Source organism: Equus quagga, chromosome 12 (assembly GCF_021613505.1).
Source record: "Equus quagga isolate Etosha38 chromosome 12, UCLA_HA_Equagga_1.0, whole genome shotgun sequence".
Lineage (NCBI taxonomy): Eukaryota > Metazoa > Chordata > Mammalia > Perissodactyla > Equidae > Equus > Equus quagga.
In genome coordinates, this window is record NC_060278.1 from 95,321,557 (window position 1) to 95,346,498 (window position 24,942).

General features: G+C 45.9%; 1 protein-coding gene across 2 annotated transcripts in view; it reads left to right on the forward strand.

The window, feature by feature from the left end:
- The window catches only part of TOX2 (TOX high mobility group box family member 2), a 135,807-nt gene that overhangs the window by 64,866 nt on the left and 45,999 nt on the right, over positions 1 to 24,942 (forward strand). For both annotated transcript variants that reach the window (XM_046679706.1, XM_046679707.1), the window contains exon 3: positions 18,499 to 18,744. In XM_046679706.1, coding sequence (XP_046535662.1) covers positions 18,499 to 18,744 — 246 coding nt within the window. The remainder of the gene's footprint in view (positions 1 to 18,498; positions 18,745 to 24,942) is intronic.

Sequence of the window (24,942 nt, forward strand, 5' to 3'; positions counted from 1 at the left end):
AATCACAGGTGCATGTTGTGCTCACCCAGGCGTGCTTGCTGATAGACATCTTTTCACTCCTTAAGCATCGCTCTGTGTCTCTGGGCAAGTTACTTAATCTCTCTGTGCCTCAATTTCCTCAGTGAAATGGAGATAATAATAGCAACTAGCTCTTCGGACTGTTGTGAGCAATACTCACACTCACACTCACACACGAATGAGATTTTTATTGTGTGTTTATTTGTTTAATGGCTGCCTCCTCCTAGACTGTTGGCTTCATGGGAGCAGGATCTGGCACATAGTAGGAGCTGTGTTAATATCCTGCGAGTGAAAGAGGGAGTGAATGAATGAACAGCTCTCGCAAATCCACTGGCACACGTGCTGACATTTAGACACTTTCACCTACGTGTTTGTGCACGTGCAGACACGTCGTTCATGTGTGTAGACATGCAGGGATACACACGTAGACAAGTCCGGAGCTCAGGAGTGTGGGTTTTGCTGCAGTTTTGAGCCTCTGGACTAGATGTCAGAACACAGGGTTCTGTGTGTGGCTCAGGTAACTCTCGTTTCTTATGTGACCTTGGGTAAGTCTTTCCACCTCTCAGAGGTCAAGGACTCCTAGCTGGGATGTGACAGAACTGGAATTTGAACCATGGTCTGTCTGGGTCAAAGTCTATGCTTTTAATGCCTAAGGCCTTGTGATCCACACTGTGATCCATGGACCAGCAGCATCACCTGGAGCATCTCGGGTCCTACCCTGACCTCCTAAATCAGAACCTACATTTTAACAAGGTCCGGGTGATCTGTGTACACACTACAGATTGAGAGGTGTGGCCTAAAGTGTACTGTGTCCCCTAAGCACTAAGAGGAATTAGGGTCCGTGCTCAGGGGGTTCATAAACTGGGAAGGACACAGGCACATGCCCTCCCTGAGGACCACCAGAGAGAGGCCATCAGAGAATGGGAGAAGAGGCAGCTGGGAGCTGCCTATGGAGATAGAATCCACATGGAAGCTCAGCATCGCACATGAGGGAGCCCAGTCCCTTCTATTTATAAAGAATAATACAGTCCTTAAAAGTACCAAGTCATGAGCTAAGCTTTTCAGTTTAAAAACAGCATGCATTAATTGTCTCGTAGCTCTTGTGGGTCAGAAATCCAGGTGTGGCTTAGCTGGGTGCCTCTGCTCAAGCTCTCTCACGAGGCTGCAGTCAGTGTGTTGTTGAGGGCTGCCGTCTCATCCAAAGGCTTGACTGAAGGAGGATTTGTGTCCAAGCTCATTGGTGGTTGTTGGCAGGATTCAGATCCCCTGAGCTAGACTTTTGAGTTGGAAACCTGGCCCCATCCCTTCCTAGCTGTGTGACTTTTAGCAGGTTTTACATCTCAGTGCTTTCATCCTCTGTGAAACGGATATAATAACACCTGCCTCATAGAGCTATTAAGACTAATAAATTCATGTATGAAAAGTGCATACAACAGGGATGCACTTAGCACATGGTAAGAAGCATTTAAATTCTTGCTGCTATTATTATTATTTTGAACAAAGCTGCAGAGAAGCAGGACAGCACAAGCTTGGCTCACAGAGGGGGCTCAATAAACCTTAGGGGAGTGGATGAGCTGTGGGTTGCAGTCTCCTGATGGGACTTCTGGGGCATATTAACAGGAACATGGGGTCCAGGCTGTAGGAGGAGGCCTTGCTCCATTCTGCTCAGAGCAGGCTTACAGTGCTGGGCCTAGTCTTTGGTGCCAGCACCTGGGAAGGCAGAATGGTGTTGTGGTGGTCCTGGAATGTCACTGGGATGAGGTACAATGGCCGGAGGAGAGGGTCCAGCACACCCTGGGCTTGCTGATACCAGAGCATGCAGTATTTGGGGGCTGCAGTGGGCTCACCGTGCCTGGTGTCAGGTGATGTTGCAGGATCTGGTCCAGGAGGCCTCGGATGCCAAACAGATATGGGACCCTGCTGTGAGGGTGGCAGGCCTGGGAAGGGTCTGAGCAGGTCGGTGTCCCTGGAGCAGCATGGACTGGGGGACTTCCCTCCTTAGCCCTGTGTCACAGGACTTCAGAACACTCGCAAAGGCCAGTCTCTGAGAACTTTGGTGCCTTCATCCCCAGGCAGCTGGCTTGGCACATTTTTAGACAATGGTACTTCTGTAGTTTTCAAAAGGTAGAAATGGAAAAGAAAAAAGCTTCAAATAGACATAATTTTTTTCAAGAAGCTATTTTAACACGGAAACAACTGGAGAGCCTACTCATCATTTTAAAATGCTTTTAAAATCAGCACTGCTTGATGTCTTCCTGTGTACCTGCAAACTGGTGGCACATATGGGAATTAAATTTGGGTTTAAAAATCTCTTGGCCCAGCACAACCAGAAGGACCTACAACTAGAATACACAACTATGTACTGGGGGGCTTTGGGGAGAAGAAGAAAAGAAAAAAAAAAAAAAAGAAGATTGGCAACAGATGTTAGTCAGGTGCCAATCTTTAAAAAAAACCAATAACAGCTTTAAAAAAAAATCTCTTGGTCCGACTCCCTCTTTTCACAGGTGGTGTTACTGAGGCCCAGAAAGGGGCAGTGACTTTCCCAAGGTCACACAGCCTGTCAGAGGCAGAGCTGCGGCTCAAACACCTTCATGGGAAGATGATTTCCAAGAAGAGGACAGGGAACCAGAAGACTCTTATAGGTCAAGTTAGAATTTTGCACTGAGCAGCATCTCTAAGGGGAAGACCACTTCAGACCTTGGCTGACTTCTTAGAGCTTACAGGGTGCAGAGCCCGGCCCTATACCACAGCAGGCCATCAGAAAATGGATTCATTCAAAAAAATATTTACTGAGTACCTACTGTGTGCCAGGCAACGTTCCAGGTGCTGGAGATGCAACTGTGAACACAGCAGTCCAAAACCCCTATTCTCATTCATTCATGTATTATTTCATTCAGCAAATGTTTATTGAGGGCCTACTATGTGCAAGGTACTTTCCTTGGTCCTTGGAATAATCAGTGACCAAACAGCAGAATTTACATTCCAGTGAAGAGAACAGGCAATAAGTATGTTTTAAAAGTCAAGAACATTGTGTGTTAGATGGTAAAAGTGTCTATGGGGAAAAAAAACATCTCTAGGACAGGGGTCAGCAAACCATGGCCCATGGGCCAAGTCTGGCCCTCCACTTGTTGTTTGTTAATAAAGCTTTATTGGAACACAGCTACCCTCATTAGTGTAAATGCTGTTTGTGGTTACTTCCGTGCTACAGGAGCAGAGTCGAATAGTTGTGACAAAGACTGATTGACTCACAAAGCCAAAAAGATTTATCATCTGGACCTTTGCAGAAGAAGTTGCTGACCTCTCCTCTAGGAGATCCAAGGGAAAGTGTCAAAAAGGCAGTTGGATACGTGGTTGTAAAAAGTATGTTATTAAAATATACAAACTTCTGCCACTTATTGGAAAAGTGAGTTTCTTTATCTGCAAAATGGGGTAATGCCTGGTGCTCAGGCCGCCCCCTCTCCCTTAAACGCTGTCCCAGGTTATCCCCAGCCTTTTTACTTAAGTTCTGCTTGGATTGCTTCCTCCTAAAGAGGAAGGAAGCCCCGCCACTAATCACTCATTTTTCCAGAAACAACCCCCCTAGCTGTATCAGTCCAGAAAATGGCTTGAACCTTAGAGTGACTCAGATAACTTCCTGAGCGAAAACATAAGGGGATTATCATGTTTGTGCCCAGATATAGTTTTAGTAAACAAAACTCATGTCTAATATGACTGGCTGTCATCGTCACATTACGATACCTCCCTCTGTCTCCTCAGATCCAAGCATTTCAGGGTCAGGACCACCAGCGGGAGGGTGTCATGCGTCCTCCTCCACCCCTGTTACCATGGCTTGGAGGTTCTGCCTAGAAATAAAGGCTTCAAAAGATATTACATCTCCCCCCTCCTCCTCCAGAATCCACATTCAATTTTAACAGTATGGCTTTTTCACTCCCATTTCATTTATAGACGGTATGGGTTTTTATTTATTTATTTATTTTTAAGAAGCATTTTCAGGCCAGGAAAATGATAGCCCAACAAGAAGGCATAATTGTGCTGATTTTCAGAAGTGTGGCAATACTCCAGATCTGATGTGCTGCGAGACATGAATCAGAAAGATTCTATTAAACATCTCTGGGATGGGTGACACAGGGGTATTAGCCAAGATGATTAGTTTGACTGGGTCATTATGGACACAGACAAGCCTGACAAAATTGCATTTCATTCCCCACTGAATTCATAAAACCACTGTACACATAATAAGAAGTTATAGTGCTGGGTGCCCTGCTCCAGTTGATGGGGTTTCAGGTTTGGATAAGATGCCATTTTCCTTGTTTTGAGAGTCAGGAAACACTGAATTGAATGACAGTCCTTTAGCTGAGATGTTCTTGTACAGTGTGGGTTTTACTTGTCAAAATGGTGGGATGGTGGGGTGGCCACATAATTGTCCAAACCAGGACGATTTTAGAGTGAAAGAGAGCACTATTAAAAATTACCCCGGGACAAGAGGCATAAACCAGGACTGTCCTGGGCTAGTCAGGATTAATGTGCGTGTATGGAGAGCGGCATGAACAGTGGGAGAGCACGTGTTGGCTCCAGATAGTCAGGGCTTCTCGTTCTTGTTTCCGTAAATGCCACCCACGTGACTTTGGTTAAGCCGTTTTTCCTTTTTGAGCCTCAGTTTCGTCATCTGTAAAATGGGAAAGATGTTTAACACTTGCTCTGTTTACCCCTGAGGTCTTTTTTTTTTTCCCTCCTTGGATATGGGAGAGGGGGTTGTGTTGACTTGCTGTTCGTGTGTTTTCACATCTGTTTCCTTGTATAATTCCCTCAGCTGTTAGGTGGGGTTTTGTAGATAAGGACACTCAGGAGTAGGCAGCTGGATAAATTGCCAAAGGTCCCTCAGCAAGTAAGTGGCAGGACTGGAATTCCCCCAGGTCAGTCTAACGCCAAAGCCAGCATTCTTTCTGCAGATCAAAAAATAGTACTCGCTGATTATGTATTCCAAGAATCTTCAAGCTTTTATGGGAAAAGTATTTGAAATACGTGAAAGCATTTGGAACCCGAGAGTCCTGTATCAACATAAGGTGTTGTTGCTGTCATCCTGGGTTATTGAGTAGGCTGGACTCCGCAGGGTACAAGACAGCATGGTCCATCCCGTGCTCTTTCCTCCCTGGTTCATGGGCTCGGAAAACTGTGGTGGGGATGGGGGTTCTGTTGCCTCTCCCTGCACTCCCGTTTCCTCTGCTGCTGCTGGAGACTCTAGGATGAGGACAGGGTGAGGTGGAGTTAAAGGAGTAGAGTCAACATCTTGCTGACTAGTTGTGTTGATCTTCCACTGGCCGTGCCTGCTCTTACAGCAGGCTCTCACATGCTGGCTCTTTTCCATGAGGCACAGGGAACTGGGGATTCACTCTGTGGCTCGCCTCTTGTGGCCTGCTCTGCAGGTAGTCGTATACCTGATGACATACCTCCTGCTTCTCAGGTCCCCCTGCCCCATCAGGCTACCGTCTTGGGTGGAACCCCTTTCCACGCCGTCAGCCAGCTGCCTTCCTTAGCTTTCACTTGCCTCCCAGCAATTCACACATCCCTGCCTTGCCAAACCAAGTACATGCCAACTGCTCTCTGTTTCTCTCTCTCATTCTCTCCGTCTCTCCTGGCCCTGCCATTTCAGGCAGCTCCAGCTATCGTCCTATCTGCCAAAACCTTCCAGTGACAGTGACCTCCTAAGGCTCGTAACTCTGGAAACACAAGTTGGGTGCTCCCGAGAACTTTCTCATCAGGCTTCACGAAGGAGTGAGGCGCCACTTCCCTTTTGTGCTGCACCCCTAGTCCCGACAAGCTGTGCTGCCGGGGGCTGTCTCACTTGGCCTGAAGGGGGGGGGCCAGGATGGGAGAAAAGTCACATCGCCCCCTACTCCTAGAGACTCCCCCTTAGTGAACCTTCTGCCTTTCTCTTCTACAGCGTTGGGGTGGGCAATGGGAATGGACAGTCCAAATGCCAGTCTCAGAATTTTCTGGTAAGCATTAGCTGGAAAAAGTAGAAAAACCATCGAATAATGAAAGGTACACTTCCTCAAGAAGATAGGATAACCATTAATTTGTAAATACTTGACAACATAGCTCTGAAATATCTGAAGTAAAAACTGGACAGAAAGATAAGAAGAAATTAATAAAATCACAATTATGGTGGAAATTTTTAACATATCTGTCTTAGAAACCAATGGATTAAGCAGAAAAAGAGAAATAATAGTTTTTTAGAAGGTTTAAACAACAGAATTAAGCCGGAAATAATAAAAATTTATGAAAATTAGCCTTATACTGTGTTAACAAAGGAATTCTCAATGACTTTCAAAGAATCAATATATTTTTCATTCCTTTTTGGGTATCCTCTTTTTTTTTCTTGTCAGTGGTTGACTATTTTGTTAGCCTTTTCAAAAAATCAGCTCTTTCTTGTATCTATCTAAAATTTGTTTTCTATTTTATTACTCTTTCTTCTACTGACTTTTTGTTCATATTGTTTCTATTTCTGGCTTCTTCAGTTGAGTGCTGAGTTCATTTATTCTGTCTTCTAATAAATGTGTTTAGGCAAAAAGTTATAAATCTTCCATTGTCCACCTCTCACAGGTCTTGTCAGGCAGTGTTCTCGTAATTTTAGTTGTGATTTCCTCTTTAACCCAAAAGTTATTTAGAAAATTGCTCTTAAAGTGTCCATATATTTAGGAGTGTCTGCCTCCCTCCATTTTTTTCTGCTGCCTCTTTCTTTGTTTAATAATTAGCTTGGTACATTTGGATCCTAGAATGTGGTCTATATCATTTCTACCTTGTGAAAAATTTGAGATTACAGGCACGTGCCACATAACGACATTTTGGTCAATGATGGACTGCATATACGACGGTGGTCTCATAAGATCAGTACCATGTGGCCTGGGTGTGTAGTGGGCTCTACAATCTAGGTTTGCGTAAGTGTACTCTACGATGTTCGCACAATGACGAAATCACCTAACAGCACATTTCTTAGAACATATCCCCATCGTTAAGCAACGCATGGCTGTATGGGAGTATTTAGTTCATGGTCATGTTTTTTCACTGTTCCATGGACATTTGAAAAGAATGTGTATTCTTTAAATATTGGGACAAATCAAGAGGGTAAATGGTGTTATTCAGATCTTCTATCCTTACTCATTTCTATCTGATTGATTTGTCAATTTTTGCGGAGATGTGATAGTGTCTCATTATGTTTATGGTTTTGTTAAATCTTCTTTGTATTTCTAACGGTTTCTTTTTATGTTCCTGTGGTTGATCAGTCTACGTAAAAGTTTATGTCTGTCATTTCTTCTTAGTGCATTGTATCATTTATCAACTTAAGTATTCCTCATGCTCTCTTTAATGCTTTTTGCCATGAATTGTACTTAATTTGTTATTAATTTTGCCACTTCTGCTTTTTATTTGCCTGATATATCTGTTTATTTTTAACCTTCCATGTCATTTTATTTTAGGCATGCCTATTATAAATGTCATATCTTAGATTCATTTATTTTAATCAAAATATTAATTTTTTTATCATTTAATAAAAGAATTGAAATCATTCGTATATATTGTGATTACTAATATTTATTCTTAATGCTGTCAGTTTGTGAAGATTCTTTATTATCGTGTTTCATAGTTCGTTCCTATTTTTTTTCTTTTCAGCTTTCCGTTAGATTGATCAGATTCTATTTTCTTTTCCCTTTTTCTTTTGTTCCTCCAATGGTGTAGAATTTCTACTTTCCCTTAGAATTATAATAAATAGCTAATAAATGAATTCAGCAAAGTTTCAGGGTGTAAGATCAATACACAGAAGTCAATTGTGTTTCTATACACCAGCGATGAACAATCCCAAAAACAAACAAGGAAAACAATTCTGTATGTAATAGCATCCAAAAGAATAAAATATGTAGGAATAAATTTAACCAAGGGTGTGAAAGACTTGAACACTGAAAACTATCAAACGTTGCAGAAAGAAATTAAAGGACACCTAAATAAATGGAAAGACATCTTGTGTTTATAGACTGGAAGACTTATTATTGGCAAGATGGCAGTACTGCCCAAGTGAGCTACGGATTCAGTGCAATCCCTATTAAATTCCTCCCGGCCTTTTTGGGCAGAAATGGAACAGCTGATCTTCAAATTCATATATAATTGCAAGGGCCTCTGAATGACGACAACAATCTTGAAAAAAGAAGAGCAAAGTTGGATAACTCACACTTCCCAATTTCTACAAAGCTACAGTAGTCAAAACTGTGTTGTACTGGTATAAGGATAGACATATAGACCAATGAAACAGAATTAAGAGTCCAAAATGAGCCCCTACACCTACGGCCAATTGATTTTCAGCAGGAGTGCCAAGATAATGCAATGGGGAAGAAACAGTCTGTTTCCCAAATAGTGCTGGGACAACTTGATAGCCACTTGCAAAATATGAAGTTGGAGTCGACCTCATGCCATATACAAAAGTTAATTCAAAATGCATCCATGACCTAAGTGTCAGGGCTAAAACCATAAGATTCTTGGAAGAAAACATAGGGGTGACTCTTCATGACCTTGGCTTTGGCTGTGGATTCTTACATATGACATCAAAAGTATGAGCAACAAAAGAAAAAAATAAATGGATTGGACATCATCAAAATTAAAAACTTTTGTATATCAAAGGACATTATCAAGAGAGTGAAAAGACAGCCTACAAATGGGAAAAAAATACTTGCAAACCATATATCTGATAAGGGTCTAGTATCTAGAATATATAAAAAACTGTTTTTTTAAAAAAAATTGGCACCTGAGCTAACAACTGTTGCCAATCTTCTTTTTTTCCCCCCAAATCCCCCAAGTACATAGTTGTATATTTTAGTTATGATCCTTCTAGTTCTGGCATGTGGGACGCAGCCTCAACCTGGCCTAATGAGCAGTGCCATGTCCGTGTCCAGGATCTGAACCCGCAAAACCCTGGGCTGCCAAAGCAGAGCACGTGAACTTAACCACTCGGCCATGGGGCCAGCCCCTAGAATATATAAAAAACTCTTACAACACAACAACAAAAACATGAACAACCCAATTAAAAAATGGGCAAACAACTTGAATAGACAGTTCTCCAAAGAAGATAAGCAAATGGACAAGAAGCACATGAAAAGATGCTCAACAACATTAGTCATTAGGGAAATGCAAATCAAAACTACAATAGGATACCACTTCACACCCACTAGGATGGCTGTAGTAAAAACAGTGAAACATAAGTGTTGGCGGCAAGGATGTGGAGAAATTGGAACCCCCATACATTGCTGGTAGGCATGTAAAATGTGGAGGCACCGTGGAAGACAGTTTGGTAGCTCCTCAAAAAGTTAAAGAATTACCATATGACCCAGCAATTCCCACTCCTAGATATGTATCCAAAAGAAGTGAAAACAGGAACTCAAATATATGTACGTGAATGTTCATGGCAGTACTATTCACAATAGCAAAAAGACAGAAACAACCAAGATGTCCATCAATGGATGAATGGATAAACAAGTCATGTATGTATGTACAATGGAATATTATTTAGCCATGAAAAGAAGTTAACTACTGATACATGCTACAATGTGGCTGAACCTCAAACACATTACGCTAAGTGAAAGAAGGCAGACACAAAAGGTCATATACTATACTGTTCCATTTATATTCGAATATCCAGAACAGGTAAATCCATAGAGACAGGATGCAGCTTGGTGGGTACCAGGGATGGGGAGGCCAGTGGGATAGGGAGAAACTGCTTAATGGGTATGGGGTTTCCTTTTGGGATGATGAATATGTTTTGGAATTAGTTATAGTGATTGTAAAACATTGTGAAAGTACTAAATGCCACTGAATTGTTCATTTTAAAATGGTTCATTTTGTCATGTAAATTTTACCTCAACAAATGTTAAGAAGTTATAACAAATATATTTAAACATATTTTCCTTACAATATAAATAACTAATCGGTATCTGTAATTTAAGGGAGACACAGCTTTTAGTTGAAATCCTCTAGATTTTTAGTTTGTGATCATTATTAATTTTATAGTCCTATCCCCTTCTACTTTAGGAATCCTGATAAGACACATTAAATCCAGCAGCCCCTCCCCAATCACTATTCTGAATTAATATAAATGTAGTAGTTTTCCTGCTCATCACTCTTTCTAGAATCCCTTTCTTGGGTTCACTTTTCATTCTCTAGGTTCTAGCTGAGTCTTTGTTTCAGAAGGTATTATTTAAAAGAATACAGTATACATTTTTCCTTCCTATGGGTGAATTTTCAGATTCGTCTATCATTTTATTTTCTTGCTGTAAGTGAATGAGTTTATTCGGATACTTTGGTAGATCATAAGCTTATCACCACAACGGGCTTCTGGTCCATTGGCTGTTCTTAGACTGCTTCCTCTCCACCTCCTCCTCGAGGCCCAGAGGCCACCCCTTTGCCTGTTCAGTCCCCTGCCTCAAGGAGCTGCTGCCTTCACTGTTTTATGAAGACCCTTCCTCCTAGGAATTCCAGGAAGAGGCTTACCATTCTCTGATCCAAGGGCAAGCCGCAGGTTGCTTGAATCCGCCCAACATTCTTCCCTTCCTGGAACCAGTGCGTGAAGAACCTGACAGCCTCCTTCCGGATGCCCCTTCTACCCCGGCCGTGCTGTGCTCTCAGTTCCCATTCCTGAGCTGATTTGGAAAGAGAAGCACAAATGGAGGGATTGAGGGACGGGGGACTCCAGCAGCCTGAGAACAGCTCTCTATGGTGGGGGGACTCTCCCTGCTCGCGTGTTGGTAAACCCTCACCTCCTAGCCCTGCCGTTTGCCTCAGTGCCCTTCCCTCCCCGCACCTCCCTCCCCGCAAAGGACAGTCAGTTATGATTTTCATGCCCTGGTTCTGGGAAGGGAGGAATGCGGGACTCATTGAGACAACCTGTGTCCTACCCTTGGGTCAGAGCCAAGGGCAAGCAAGCCCTCTCCTGAAGGGGGGTCTTCATGGGCTGCCATCCATTTTCTTACCACTGTTTCTACTGGCATTGATGAGTGGTTTGTTCATTGATTCATTCAGCACTTTTTGAGCAGTCATTACATGCCAGGTGTTGTTGAAGAAACTGGAGAGAGAGCAATAAACAAAACAGATGAAAATCTCCTCCCTTATGGGGCTGACATTTTATTATGTCATAAATAAATTAATAAGTAATAAATTGATAAAATATGTGAGATGTTAGAAGGTGCTAAGTGATAAAAACAAACAAACAAACGAACGTGGTTGATGGTTTGCAGTTTTAAATTGAGCAGTCAGGGTAGACGTTATGGAGAAGGGGATGTTGGAGTAAAGACCTGAGGGGCGAAGGAATGAGCTGTGTGAATACTGGAGAGAAGTATGCTCTAGAGAGAGGGAACAGCCAGTGCAAAGGCTCTGAGGCAGAAGCATGCCCAGTATGGCCAGAGTGGCACGAACAAGGAGAAGAGTAGGAGGTGATGTCAGGGAGGTAAAAGGGATGGAGGTGGAAGTGCGGGAGCTAGACCATGTAGTCATTGTGAGGACCCTGTTCCTACTCTGAGTGAGAAGGGGACCACTGGAGGGAGGTGAGCAGAGGAGTGACATGATCTTACATTTTAACAGGATAATTGTGGCCCCTGAGTGAGAACAGATCACAGCAAGGGTGAAGGCAAGGAAGCCAGGTGGGAGACTGGCACAGTCATCCAGGATAGAGAGGATGCTGGGTGTGGGCACATCTTATACCTATTCTGAGGGTGGAGCCAATAGGATTTCCTGACAGATTTGGTGTAGGATGTGAGAGAATGAGACGAGTCAAACATAGTAGCAAGAGTTTTTGGCCTGAGTAACTGGAAGGACGGACTTCTTTAACTGAGATGGGGAAGACCACGGATGGACGGATTCTCTTTGGACATTTTAAGTTTGAGATGTCTGTTACAGTCCAAACAAGGGTGTCAAATAATGGTGGGCTGTATGAGTCTGCAGGTCAGGGGAGAGGTTCGGGCTGGAGGTATGAGCTGGGGAGTTAGCAGCATAGAGATGGTTTGTAAAGCCACGAGTCCGGATGAGATCACCAAAGTGGTGAGTGAGGGGAGTGAGTATATTTGAAGTCTAGAATCTGAGCTTGGTGACATGTCATTGTTCATAGGTTGGGGAAAAGAATGGGAACCAGCAAAGGACATGGAGATGAAACTGCCTGTGATGCAGGAAGATCAACATCTATGATGTCCCAGAAGCAGGTGAAGAAATTTACTCCCAGGAGGAGGGGGTGACCAGTTGTGTCAGATGCTGCCGAGATGGTCAAGGTGGTCAGGGGAAGACTGAGATCTGACCATTGGCTTTAGTAAACAGAGGTTATTGGTGACCTTCCCAAGCAGTTTTGGTGGATGGTGGGATGAAAATATAATTGGAGTGGGTTTGAGAAAGAATGGGTGGAAAGGAAAAGACAGCTCTTTCCAGAAGTTTGCCTGTAAGCTTTTGCTACTATTTTTAGCTTCTAGAGCTCTTACACTTTGGCATCTCTTTCTAAGTTCTTATGAGGATGCTGGTGGTATAGAGCAAATTAGGCACCATGAGTGGCCCTTCTCTGAGTTAGGGGAAGTGAGAAATAGGAATCTTGAAGAGGCCTCTGACTCAGTGTGGGAAAATGCTGGATTCAGAGTGCTGGGTTTCAATCCCAACCAAGACTTACTAATGCTTACTTAAGCCTTGTTTTCATCTGCAAAATGGAGAGAATAGTCACTTCTTTGCAGAACTGTTCTTTGAAGAATCTGTTCTTTGAAGAACAGATTAAATGGAGAACATGTGTGGACGAGCTGGGTCCAGCGGCTGGCATACAGTCGGTGCTCACTGCATGCATCAGTAGCAGGATGGGTTGGTATTGAGGTGTTGTGCGTTTAGGGTTTGATTGCCTTTGGAGGAGGTACTTACACGTTTGCATGTTTAGTTATTTTGAAGTGTGCTAATTGCCTCTTTAAATGAATTGTCATAATCGTGTTATTGCAATATTTTGATACAGCATATGCTTATTTTTGCAAAAGGCTTCTGGTCGATTGGGCTGGTTCCAGTGTGTTGAGCTTTGGTTTTTAAAGGAGGGAAATGGACTTGTGTATCATTTAGCATTCATTGGGCACATGCTCACATGCTATGTGTCAGCACCCCCAGTTCTGAGTGCTGGGCAATGGACAGCAAGATGGCGGTGAAGAGACGTGAACAATAGGTGACTGAGGGACTTACAGTCTGTCAGGAGGGACAGACGTGGAAACACCTGGGCGAAGTCTAAACTTAGAGCCTGGCACCTTCCCCATCTCACGTGCTCCTTCATCCCATTCTAACTGAGCACCCACTGTGTGCCAGGCGCTGGTGAGAAGACAGCCTTAACCCTGCCCTCATGGGGCCTGTGGTCTGGGGAGGAGACACAAGCAAAAGGTCAGCAAAGAGTCAAAAATAATTGCAGGTGGTAGTGATACTGTGGGGAGCACATACGAGGGGCTGTGGAGGGGGAGTGAGGGGCGGGAGTCTTGCTGTAGGATGGGTAGGGGACCGGGGAAGGCTCCCTGGGACTCTGCTTTCTGGGATGATATGGTGCCTGTGGCTGAGTCCCACCCAAAGGCCATCAGCCCCCAGCCCGTCTCGGTGGTCAGGCTGAAGACAGACATCACAGCAGACCTGCGGTGTGGGGAGTTCGGAACATTCACAGTGGGAAAAACGAGCAAGGATGCTGAGCTCGTGAGCTGCCGTGTACTTGCTCTTTGTCCTCGGGGAAGTCCCTTAATGTCTCTGAAACTCCAGGCAGGGACAACGATGACAGCAGTAACAACAGACACTGAGAGGGATGGCTGTGTGCCAGGCAGCGTCCTGAGCAGTTTGCACGTGTTGATTCATTTACTCTTTACAGCAACCTTGTAGTATGTTATTACCCTCTTTTCCCAGATGAAGAAACTGAGGCACAGAGAGGTTAAGTAATATGCGCAGAGTCACACAGCTAGTACATGGCAGAGCCAGGATGCAAACCCAGGCCCTCTGGCTCTTAACCACAACATCGTGCTGCCTCCTATACAATAGGGACAGTAACACCTGCCTCCAGGGTGGTCACCAAGGTTGAGTGAGATGTGTGGTTGTGGCATCTACTCTAGGACCTGGCTCATTCATCCATTCAACTAATTATTTTGAGCTCTTAGTTTATGCCAGGTTCTGGAACACAGAACCTACAAGGGCTGTCCTGGCAGAATGCACTTTAAGCATTAAACAAATAATAACACAAGAAGTTAGTTAGCTGCAAGTTTGATGAGTGCTTCTAAGAACCGTAGGGCACCCGGGCCTAGTCTAGAGGGTCTCAGGGAAGTCATTTAAACAAAACCTATTGCTGAGGGATGAGTGAGAATGAGCCAGATGAGGGGACAGCGTGTGGTGGGCAAAGCTTTCTAGCAGAGGGCACATGTATGTGAGGTCTGGAGGCAGGAAGGATAACGGTGGCTAGAGGGGTGGTGCGGGCCAGGCCCTGCAAGGACTTAAGGGCCGCAGTCCAGTTTGGGACTGTAGACTTTATCCTAAGGACCATGGGGAGCCGTCAAAGCATCATCAGCATGGGAGTGATGTGATGAGATGATCCCCTTTCTGGAGACCCCACTGGCTCCAGGAGGGAAATGGATTGCGCGGGGGCAGGAGTGGGCTGTGGGAGACCAGTAAGGAGGCTGTTGCCGTTGTCCTGGTGAGAAGTGGTAGTGGCCTGCTCCAGGACAGTGGCAGCGGGAATGGAGAGAAATGGACAGGTTTAAAACATATTGAGAAGAGTTTCATTGGGTTTGAGGGGTGACCAAGGGTGAGCCCTAAGTTTGTGGCTTTATTAACTGTGTGGAGGACCCAGTGAGGGAGACGCAGGTGCCAGGTGGGGGAAGGGGCGACGTGATAGCACCTTTGCGCGTGTTGACTTTGAGATGCTCGTGAGACATCAAGTGGGAATATTGAGGGATGTTTAGATGCTCAGATCTGGAGCTCCAGTGAGTGACCAAGATTGGAGGGGGAAATGTGGCATCTAGATGGGAGCTGAAACTGACACTGGGTCAGCTCCCCCTGGGGAGAGAGTGTAGGGCAGGAAGAGAGGAGAGCTCAGGACTGAGTCCGAGAAACTCCAACACGAAAGGTTGGGGAGAGGAGGAGGAGGTGGCATTGGAAGGGAGAAGCAGAAGTGAGAAGGTGAGCAGAACATGAGGACAGCATGCCGTCCTGGATGCTAAAGGAGGGGTGTTTTCAAGATGAAGGAAAGAGATCAACTGGGCTAACATCGCTGAGGGGACAAGTGGGATGCGATTTAAAAGAAGCTGATTGGATGTGGTGCCATGGAGGCCACTGGTTGGTGAGGACCCATTGCATACGGAGGAGGCAGCTTGCAGTGGCCTGTGGAGTAAGAATGGGAGATGAGAAGGAGGGCCACTGGGTGAGGACAGCCTTTTCAGGAACATGAGTGTGACCTGAAGAAGAAGAGATAGCGGTAGCTGGAGAGGGATGGGGGAAGCGTGTAAGACTCGAGAGAGTTGAGCATGTTTCTGTGCTCTTGGGAGTCGTCCAGCAGAGGGGGGAGGCCGAGGAGCCAGGCATCAGAATGGTTAGCGAGTTGGCTGAGGTCCTTGGGACAGGAGAAGAAGGGAAGGGGGGATAGGACCATTCCATACGCAGGCAGGGAAAGTGGCCTTAGGAAGAAGGAGGGATGGCTCTTCTGGCCCCAAAACAGGAAGCAAGTTAGTGCTGATTGGGCAGGTTTGTGGTCCTGGTTTCAGGACGTGGTTGGAGCTATTTTTCTGTTTTCCTTGTGAAGTAGGCAACTGGTCATCTGCAAAGGGTGAAGGAGCAGAGAGGGAGCTAAAGGACTGAGGAGAGAAGATGGGGCTGGAGAGAGTCATCATGGAAACTAACGAGCTGGGAGGGAGTGGTTTCCAGGGGCATGGAAGACCCCACAGAGCTGATGAGTGTGATTTCTGGTGGCATTTGGCCAGAGCCATGCTCAGCTCTCTTGGTCAGGTGCAGAGGGGGCGGATGGTTGGGTTCACATCAGGGTGGGGGTTTTACTGGCCAGGTTCCAGGCATAGAGGGGCACAGAGCGCTTTCTCTCCTCTACTCATTTCTGATTACTTGGGGGTACTCCTCCCATTTCCCCTCTCTGTGCTCCCCTGCAGCAGTCTCCCTTCACCAAATCGTGCACCATTCATATCGGTAACTGCAGTTTTATCATTTGACACATGGGTGTGTTGTCTTGAAAGAGATGCACTTAAGGGTGAAATTACATTAACACCCACATATGTGCACCAAAATGCATTAAAATACAATCTGAAAAGCATTTCCATCACCCTTAGGTGCCATGTTAAGATGTGTGGAAGGTTTTCTTTCTCTCTCTGTTTTTTTTTTTTTCGTAGACAGGTACTAATTTTTAAGTAGGAGTGTTCGGAATGTATTTATTTGTGGAAGGGTGCTGGGAGCAGAGTGGACAGAGGCTCCTTGAAGAAGTTGCTGCTGTCACAGCAGCAGGAGAAGATGTGGATCAGACCCGGTTACCTCCTAGTGTTGTAACCTGGGCGGAGCCTCCAGACCTTGACTTTCTGATCTGTCAAATGGGGATGAATACAGGATTCTTTTAAGAATTAGAGATGAGTTATAAGTCAGTTATATCTTAATAAACCCGGGAAGAAATAGTTCAGGGTAGACCTACCTGGGGAATTAGGGAGACATGTATGTCAACGTAGACTCATCTAGGGAATTAGGGAGACAACCCACAACAGGGTAGACACAGCTGGGGACTTAAGAGACATCCCGGGTCAGTGTAGACATATGTGGGGAGTTAGGGAGACATCCCAGAACATATTAGACACACATTTGTAATTAGAGGGACATAGGAGGTCACGACTATAGACACACCTGGGGTATTAGGGACACTTACCAGTTCTATGTTATACACCTAGGAAATCGTGGAGAAAAACAATGAGTTAGGTGTCATGCACATATGAAACACCCAGCATGAAGTGGGTGGCCCGTAACTAGTCATGAGGATTATTATTCAAGGTAACAGTAAACGTTGGATCAGTGTCCTGTGTAAGAAAATGTGCTTTTGATCCTCACAATATAGAGCGAGGGGTTACTTTCTCAAACTCATCAGTAACAAGGTCGGACCAAACCTATTTCTTGGCGCCCAGGTTCTCACCTTGGCCAAGACTTGGTGCTGCCTCTAAGGATATAAGGACCCAGATTCCAAGGATCCGTGTCACAGACGTGAAAATGTTGCCTTTCTTTGGAGATGGTGTAAATTGTGGGGGAGGGAGACCTCTTTCTAACTCTTCCGGTCCACACACCTCTTTTCTTCTGGGTCTAATCTCTTGCAGAGTGTAGAAGGTAAAGAATGATTCCCCAGGTTCACATAACCTTGATGCCAAAGCCTCACAAGGGCAGTGTGAGAAGGGAAAATCGTAGCCCAATCCTGCTCATGAACTAGGTGCAAAAATCCTAAACAAAATATCAGCAAAGAAAATCCACCAGTGCATAAGGAGAATAATACATCATGACCAAGTTGGGTTTATTCCAGAAATGCAAAATTATTTTAACATTAGAAAAACCAAGTGAAGTAATTTACCATATTAACTGAATTGAAGTCATTTGAGCCTTTCAGTAGATGCTGGGGAAAAGAGTTCAATAAAATTAAAAATCCATGCATAATTAAAAAAAAATAAACACCTTTTTGACAAACTAGGAATGCCCTCCACCTGCTATTAAATGCTTGTAAGAACCTATGGCAGATGTCTTGCTTAGTGGTAAAATATTGGGGTATTTAAGATAAGGAAAAAAGCAAGGGTGCCCACGCTCACCATTTCTATGCAACATTGTCCTGGAGCTTCCCGGCCGGTGCAGTGAGGTGGGGAAAATGAACAAATAAGGATTGGAAAGGCAGGTGTCCAGTATGGCTCCTAGCTTGTGCTCCTGGGGAAATGTTTATACTATTTACCAAGACAAGAAAGACCAAGAGAGGACCCGCTTGGCCGGGTGTTGGGAACTGATGAGAGAAAGTTGTCCAGCTGCCCTGGAAAACCACCAGGCAGCGAGTTGGGACTCTTCATCTCCACTCCCAGCTCTTCTCCTGACCTTGCCTGGGCGGCTTGTCTCTTGGACCTGAGTTCTCCCATCTGTAAAATGAGTGGGTGTGGAAAGATGGATTCATGGTGGGCTGCAGTGGCCAGATCTGTTGGGAAAACAGAGAACAGGTGAACAGGAGCTGTCCCTACTCTGCAGGAGGGCAGGGTTTTGCATCCAGACCCTGTAGTGGGAGAGACCCCCCTGTATTGGGGGTGGGACAGGAGTCAGGTCATCTGGACTGTCTGCTTTGCAGACGATCATCTCTTCTCTCCTTTGCCGAGGGGCTTGTTATCGTGGTTGTTCATACTATTGGTCTCGTATCTTCTGCAGTTGTAAGACACTGACCCCCGACAACCTGCCCTTTTGATGTTTTAGACCTACAACAGCCAGAACGAGAGCAACGAAGACTATGAGATCCCCCCGATAACACCTCCCAACCTCCCCGAGCCATCCCTCCTGCACCTGGGGGACCACGAAGCTGGCTACCACTCGCTGTGCCACGGCCTCGCGCCCAACGGACTGCTCCCTGCCTACTCCTACCAGGCCATGGACCTCCCCGCCATCATGGTATCGAACATGCTGGCCCAGGACAGCCACCTGCTGTCAGGCCAGCTGCCCACGGTGAGTCCCTGTCCCCCGCCACGGTTCCCACTGGTGATGGGGGGGTGGGCTGAGGGGGCTCAGGATGCCAGTGCCTTGATGAGGACCCTCTGCTTCTGTGCAGAGTCCAGGCTCAGTCAGTGGCTTCCATGGGGGTCTGCAGAATATGGGGGGTAGGCGCGGAGGGAAATTTATGTCTTCACACAACTTACTTCTGGAGCTCTGTTTATAATATCTTGGTATTATTTGTTTTATTATTTTTTTAATAGTGTAATCTCGTCTTTTAAAAAAAGTTTACTGGCTTTGAGATATACTTCACATACCATACAGTTCACTCATTGAAAATGTACAACTCAGTGGTTTTTAATATATTCACAGAGTTGTGTGACCATCAACACAATCTATTTTAGAACATTTTCGTTACCCCAAAAGAAACCCTGCACCCTTTCGCCATCATTCCCAGTGCCCTGCACAACCCCCTGCCCTAGGCAACCACTAATCTACTTTCTGCCTCTATATATTTGCCTATTCTGGATCTTTCATATAAATGGAATCATGTTATTTTTAAAATATTGTATCTTAAAACAGCATGTACAAAAACAGGAGGCAAGAGGGCTCATGTTGTGTTTGGGAGCAGCATGTGGTTCATTCCTTTTATTGGGCTGGAGAGAAAGGACCTGAAGCCAAGGAGGGAGAGGGGAGATAAAAGAGCTAGCAGGGCCTGGATCGTAAGGGTCCTGAATCCCATGCTAAGGAAATGTATGGTTTTCTAGCATGAATGGCTGATTGAACAATCAAGACCTGTAGAAAGTCAGTAGAGATTTTTTGTATAATAAGAAAATCTCCATAAGGGAATTCTAGTACTTCTCCTGAATGACTATGACTTGTGTTTATTCTTGCTATTTCATTGATAGTTAGTATTATATACTAATCACAACTCTTACATTCATTCCTAAGTGACAGGAACCAAACTAAAACTAGCTTAAGCAAAAAAGACTGAAATATCCAAGGATGGACAAAGGGTTTCAGGCATGGTTAGATCCAGGAACTCCAGGAGTGTTATTAGGGCCGCATCCCATCCCCATTTACACATAGCAGGCATCATGGCTACTGGCAGCCAACATCTTCCCTGGCATCTCTCACGGGTGGCAGTTTGGATCTTCCAGGGAGGACCGTGATGGAGCATAGCTGGACCAACCCCTGTGTCCAGGAGGAAGCACTCCTTGATTTTGTCAGTTTGGGTCACAAATACACACACCTGTGGCAGGGAAGGAGCGGCTGCTTAATTGATTTCCTCTCAGAATCGCATGGGGTTGGGTGGATCATATTTACCTCTGCAGAGGCTGCTCAGAGGCCACAGCCAAATTGGTGGCCCAATTCTAGCAGATGCCTGGGACCTTGGGCATACAGTTTATATCCTAACAATCTTGACTGTATTTCACTTGTTTATTGTTTACTCTCATTACCACCAAATTTCCTTGCTTAAAAAAAGCTGGCATACTCTATGTGTTTTTTGTAAGCCACATCACATTTTTTTTTATTTGAAGCTAAGTGAGAAGTAAAAGGAGAGAAGGGAGGGAGGAGGAAGGAAGCCAATTCAAGCTCCACGTTTTATAATGTTCGGGGTCTGACTAAAGTGCTCGGTGGAAATTGATGTTGCGTTTCTCGAGGAATACATTCCTTTTGGGCCCATCAATAATGCAGATCCTCAGCTTCCTCTGCTCTGAGAGACCTGAAGATTTCACAGCCATGTGGTTTTAATTCCACTTCGTTACTATGCTCATACCTTATCTGCTTTCCTGGCTGATTTCCTAACAAAAACTTCACTGCTCCAGACTGTCCCGGTTCGGGGTTTATGGTACCACAAGCAAGGGCAGGGCCCCGCTGATGCCTCTGGGGAGGGTCGTGAGTGCAGGGTGCATATGGTGCAGTTCTGGGCCACAGCGTCACTGGCCTGCCGTGCTGGCGGTTAATGGAGACAGTGTGGGGTAGTGGTTTGTGCGTGGCTCTGGGGTCCCAGGGACCTGCCTTAGATCCTGGCTCCACCTCTCGAGCTTCAGTTCCCTTGTCTTGCAGTCATAATAGTACCCACCTCCAGACTGCAGTAAAGTGTATCTGAGATACTGTATCTAAAGCCTTAGCAAATGTCTGGCAGATAATAAACAATCAGGGAATATTTGCTATTATTATTATTAGCAATAGAAATGAATTCCCACTGTAACCAAATGGCAGTGTTTTCCTATAAGTCTCGTTTACCTAAAGGAACAGACTACAGATACCCCCTCTCTCAGGTACCTTCGTAGGGCAGCTGGTTACAGTAGCTCTGATAGTTACAAAGGACGTTATCTGTTTATCGGCGACGACCCCCTGATCGCTCCTTCTAGGAAGTGCTTTTGTTGGGCTCAGTCCAAATAGGCACTTTGCAGCCATTTTCCAGATTTCTTTAAGGCTAGCTCATGTTAAAGATGCTTCACAAATTCAGGTAGCTTTCCTTCTTCCATTAGTCAGAGTTTTCAAAGGTTCGCTGCATTTTATATTCCCATGTTATGTAATGAAGGATAAGCCAAACCATTTGACCCAGGGGAAGGCTGCTAGACCAACTCGGAAACTGGGTAAGTGCATGTCCATCTAGTAGGACTATCTGGCGAAGACAGACAAGGTGCCCATAAAGACAAAACGTTTTAAATTTGTCTGAGCTGCAGGATGCAGGGGTGTGTCTGCGTGTGGACGTGCGCGCTCTGTGGCTGATGCTGGAATTGTGTCAGCACCTGCGAGGTGTCCAGCATCATGCAGAGGGCCTTACAAACGCTTTCTCTTGTAATGCTCCCGAGAACCGCGCAAGGCAGGTGTTACCGTCATGAGGAAATGGAGGCGCAGGCCAGGTAGGTGATGGTATAGTTTCCTGTGGCTGATCTATGAAATTGCCACAAACTTGGTGGCTTAAAACACCCAGACATTGATTCTGTCACAGCTCTGGAGGCCAGAAGTTGAAATCAGTATCACTGGGCTGAGATCAAGTGTCAGGAGTGTCAGGAGGAGCGAGCTTCCTCCAGAAGCTTGGGGAAGAATCTGTTTCTGGCTTCTTGCTTCTAGCTTCTTGTGGTTGCCAGCCGTCCTTGGCTTGTGGCCGCATCACTCCAGTCTCTGCCTGTCTTCACATTGCCTTCTGCCCCTCTGCTTTTCTTATAAGGATGCTCGTGGTGGCCGTTAGGGATAATCCAGGATCATCTCCCCATCTCAAAGCCTTAATCACACCTGCAAAGACACTTTTCCCTCCAATACAGTAACATTTTCAGGTTCCAGGGCTTCAGACCTGAGATCTTTAAGGGGCCATTTTTCAACCAACCTCGGTGATCAGCTGTACAGCATCCTTTGTTGAGAGCCTGCTAGGTACCAGGCATTGTTCTGAGCTCTGGATCTGTGAGATGCCCTTGAGAAACTCCTGGTGCAGGTGGAGAGACAGGTGAAGAGCCCATTTCTGAAAATGTAGTAAATGCTCTGATAGGATCAGTGTGTAGTGCTGTGTGTGCCTAGAGGATGCACCTGGCTCAGCTATGGCGTGATCGCTTCCTAAAGGAAGTGATGACCTGATACATAGTAGGTTCTATAAGTACTTCATGAATGAATGAATGAATGTCACACAGCTATTAAGCAGCAAAACCAGAATTCAAGTCCAGTTTTGTCCCCAATCCAATCCTCTACCACCTGCCCCAGGCTCTCCCAGCAGTTTCTCTGGTCTCACAGGAGGTGCAGGTTCACTGAGAACTTCTCTGGGAGCATCACACTGTCTCCCTTCCCAGGATACTTCCTCTCCAGGATAAGCCAGGACCTCTCAGTTTTAGCAGGTGCACAAGGGACAGAGCAGCTGGGCTGCAGGGCGACAAGTGGCACAGAGGATGCTCTGATGGCCAGGATGCCACAGATGCTGTTTGCATAGGCTGAGATGAGAAAAGGATGTCATCCCTGGAGAGGTGGGTGAGGCCAAGGCATTTAGCAGCCATCTCATTAATGCCAAGCCCCCTTGGCTCTCATCTCAGAGGCCACTGATTCCTTCTGGTCCCCTGCCCTGCCCCATGCCACCTCCTGACATGTGTGGGAGTTGGCCCTTCTGCTTTAAGGGTATGGCTGCTGGCAGGAATCATGTGCGGTATTGGAATAGGGTCCTTTCACAAAATTAAATATGCTTAAGGCTTCTCCCTCGACTTCATCGTCTTAACTGATTAAACATTCATTTCCAAGACAAAAAGAGTCAATTTAGTATGAAAGATATATTTTGCTGGTCTAATTTAAAGCACTGCACCTCCATCTGACCCCTATTTTCATAACTCAATAATTTTATCCTGTGTTGATTGTCTCATTTTGAGAGAGATATTGTATGTATAAATCAGTTTCTAAAATATCCAAAGAAACTAGAAGAGTGGAATGTATTAAGCAGCCTCTGTTAAGTCTGAAATAATTTATTTTGGAGTCGTCCTTGGGAAATGTTCGAGCTTATGGTCCTGGCTTACCCTGGAGAGGAAGTATCCTGGGAAGGGAGACAGCGTGATGCTCCCAGAGAAGTTCTCAGTGAACCTGCACCTCCTATGAGACCAGACAAACTGCTGGGAGAGCCTGGGGCAGGTGGACACGGGGCCCGATGGAAGATGAGTTCTGGCGAAGCTCTCCCTGCACCAGCCATGGGCTCTGGTGATTCGGGAAATATGAGGTTTCCCCAAGCCGAGCCCTGTGGGTCCCTGGAGCTGTGTGGTCCAGCCTCGGCCTCCGTTAGCGCAGGGATGGTACACAGCTGTCGTTCAAGCCTGCTCCTCCAGCATCAACTCTTTGCTTGCTTTCTCCGGGACCTTGGACAAGTCACTTGCCTCCCAGCTTCCGTTTTCCCGTCTATGGGATGGCGACTGGGATTCCAGCTCTGGTGAACTCACAAATAGGAATGATTGCTTTATCAGCTATGACACACTGGACAAGTATGTGGGTTTGAATTTGGATAGACCCTCCACTGCCACCACCACAACATGCCACCGGCCTGGTGGGCTCAGATCTTATCAGCTGGGATCAGAATCCTGAGTGCTCACTGGTAGCACTTAGTGTAGATGCTCTAGGTCTTTGTCCCAAAGCACCTGGCCAGGACTGGTCCTTCTCCCCACAAGGACAGGGCAAGGGGCTGTGGTCCAGGGACCCCCATGCCAAGTGAAGGGTCTTTCCGGGCTAGTGTTCTGGGGCAGGCTATTGGGGAGAGGGCTGGGCAGTACATTAGTTACCACCTCGCCCCCTTGCTTTAGAGATGGTCCCATGAGAGAGCCACAGCCCTGGGTTAGGGCCTAGAGCCTGGGGGCAGGGCTCAGAGCTTAGGGGCAGGGCCTGTGTATTGACTCTGGAAGGTCCTTAATATCCCCCCTAACACCTACCCCCTTCTCTTCCTCTTCTCTCCTCTTCCCCTCCAATCTCCTCTCTCTCCCCTTCTCCCTTCCCTGACTTATCACTCCTCCGCCCAGAAGACTTGGTGCACCTCTATTTGAGTCTCACAAGTGGGGATGCAGGGGATCCCCTCCCGAGTCTGAGCAAAAGGGACCAAAGACCCCCAACCCTTGGTCCTCTGGACTTAGGAGGGCGCAGTAGAGACCCCTCAGTCCAACCTATTCATTTTATTGATCTTAATGCATAATTTTTGTTTTGTTTTTGTTTTTATGATTGTATCAGTTAGTTTTTACTGTGTAACAAACCATCCCAACACTTAGTGACTTAAAGCAAAAATGGAACTTTAACTATTTATCATGATTCTGTGGGTGAGTTCTTTTGATGTGGACTGGCTTGGCTGGATTTCCGGGGTCAGCTTACAGCTTGGCTGGGGCTGCATGGTCTAGAACGGCCTTGTTCGCAGCTCAGCAGCTGGCCCGATGTCAGCTGGGGTCAGTGGGGATCGCTTGGCCACAGGTCTCTCATCACATGGTGGCCTGGGCTTGTTTACATGGGGATGGTCACAGGGTTCCCAAGAGCATCAAGAAAGGGTAGACCCAGTGTGCAACCGCTGAAAAGACCTCTGCCTGCCTCACATTTGCTAATGTCCCATTGGCCAGAGCAGGTCACATGGCCAAGCCCAGAAAGAGACCCCACCTCTTGAAGGGAGAAGTGGCAGAGCCATGTTGCAGAAGTGGTGTGGATGCAGGGGAGCACGAATTTGTGGCCCTTTTGGTAATGTATTGTGATAAGGCTTTTGTGTGT